The sequence below is a fragment of the Mus caroli genome, chromosome 8, assembly GCF_900094665.2.
Source record: "Mus caroli chromosome 8, CAROLI_EIJ_v1.1, whole genome shotgun sequence".
NCBI lineage: Eukaryota > Metazoa > Chordata > Mammalia > Rodentia > Muridae > Mus > Mus caroli.
The window spans coordinates 75,516,578-75,518,657 of record NC_034577.1 but is presented as its reverse complement, the minus strand read 5'-3'; the positions used below and the strand labels follow the sequence as shown (position 1 = coordinate 75,518,657).

At 49.1% G+C, this 2,080-nt stretch overlaps 1 protein-coding gene across 3 annotated transcripts in view; it reads left to right on the top strand.

Annotated features, from left to right (window-relative positions):
- The first annotated feature begins 464 nt into the window (after positions 1–464).
- The window catches only part of Nanos3 (nanos C2HC-type zinc finger 3), a 3,643-nt gene continuing 2,027 nt past the window's right edge, over positions 465–2,080 (top strand). The window contains exon 1 of one of the 3 annotated variants that reach the window (XM_021171002.1): positions 465–951. In XM_021171002.1, the coding sequence (XP_021026661.1) occupies positions 480–951 (472 nt within the window). In that variant the 5' untranslated portion in view covers positions 465–479. Of the gene's footprint in view, positions 952–1,767; positions 1,852–2,080 lie in introns of those variants that run through there. The other 2 variants (XM_021171003.2, XR_002378608.1) reach the window with 2 other exon arrangements.

The window sequence follows — 2,080 nt, the reverse complement described above, 5'->3', positions numbered from 1 at the left end:
AAAAAAAAAAAAAAAAAAAAAACCAAAAATACAAAAAAAGAAAAGAAAAGAAAAGAAAGAAACTCAAGGCCACATGACACCCCCACCTCCCACCCCCTGCCTTAGGGGAGAGAGAAGAAAAAAAATTAGTAAATCTTCGGTTAGTGTTAAACCCTGGGGCAGAATTCTTACCCATCCAGCTACTCCTCACAGGGGTTAACCTCCCACAGGAAGGAGGAGGAGACCCAGGGGAAGCCTAGGGCGTTCAATAGCTCCAGTCTGCATCTGGCTACCTTCAGCCCACACAAACACCATATACCCCCTGGGCAGGTGTATAGGAAGCCCCCCAGTGACAATGAGGGACCCCCCCAGCCTGCCTGCTCCACCCTTTTACACCCCCTCAAAGTAAAAGGAAAGTAGCCAAAGAAGCCTGAGCGAGCTTCAGGGCAGTAAGGAACTTGGAGCCAGGTTGGGTTTCTTCTCTGCTCCTCTGCCCAGCCATGGGGACTTTCAATCTTTGGACAGATTACCTAGGTCTGGCAAGACTGGTGGGGGCTCTGCATAAGGAAGAGGAGCTTGATGTCAGGCTGGATCCCAAACCAGAGCCCAAGCCAAGTTCAGAAAGCCAGCAAGCCAGCAAGGAATCCTCTGCAGCTCCTGAACGCTTATGTTCATTCTGCAAACACAATGGCGAGTCCCGTGCCATCTATCAGTCCCATGTCCTGAAGGATGAGGCAGGGCGGGTGCTATGTCCCATTTTGCGGGATTATGTGTGTCCCCAGTGTGGGGCCACTCAGGAGCACGCCCACACTCGACGCTTTTGCCCACTCACCAGCCAGGGCTACACTTCTGTCTACTGCTACACCACCCGGAATTCTGCAGGCAAAAAGCTGACCCGGCCTGACAAGGCAAAGACACAGGATGCTGGCCACCACCGCCTTGGAGGAGAAGCAGCAGCAGGTGTCTATGCAGGTGGTTTAGGGGTTGGGTGGAGAAGACTTTCAGTTTTTGGGGGGTGTTTAAATGTGTTTGATACCAGTATCTTAGAAACGAAGGAATCCACAGTGTATAGCTGAGAGCATGAAGCAGGGTATATTTATTTCCTTTATTGCACAGGGTAGTAGAGATATTGTGGGGTATGTGGTGATCTCTGATTCTACCTGGGGGGTCGGGTCAGGAGTTGTGAAACTTACAAAGGGAAGCTTGTAATCCTTTCTGAACCTGGAAATCATTTATTCATCTGCCAAGTGATATTTCATGTCTGTTTGCCACTGGGTGGGCGGTCTGCAGTGAAGAAGGTAGGGCTGTTAAGACAGTGCTGAGAATAAGGGAACACTTGGTTCAGATGAGGGGTCCCAGAGAGGCTTCCAGAGAAGGTGACTTCTAGCAGTCATAATTCCTTCAGTTTAGGGGGGTGAAGGGTGAGAAGTGTGACTGGGTATGGGTCTGTGCTGTAGGGTGGTTAGAAATCATTGTATCTAACTCTTGGAAGTTTGTAGTTAGTGTATAGCGTTTATGAGACCAAGAGTTTGCTTCTCTGTCTGTACCATAAAAAATAAGTTTGGGGTGCTAGCAGGATGACTCAGTCTGCCTCTAACCCTGAAGACCCAACTTTGACTTCAGGTTGTCCTGACCTCCACACACACAAATGGGGGTGGAGGAGTGCAGGGGCATGGGACATAGGACACAGAGATAGGGCAAGGATTCATCAGAATTCTAGCAGAAGCATCAGACCAGGACCTAGGGATTCCAGAGCCCCAGGAAGGTAACTGCCATGGGCCTCAAGGCCCAGCTCCCAGCCAGCAGAGAAGAAGCCAGTGGGGGAGGCAGATTGGGGAGACTGCAGTAGGACCTTATCAAAAAATTTGCTTGGTGGGTCTGAATTGGTTTTTTTGTTTGTTTTTGTCTTGTTTTTCGAGACAGGGTTTCTCTATATAGCCCTGGCTGTCCTGGTACTCACTCTGTAGACCAGGCTGGGCTCGAACTCAGAAATCTGCCTGCCTCTGCCTCCCAAGTACTGGGATTAAAGGCATGTGCCACCACTGCCCAGCTGGGTCTATATTGTTTTTTTTTTTTTTTTTTTTTTTTTAAAGATTTATTT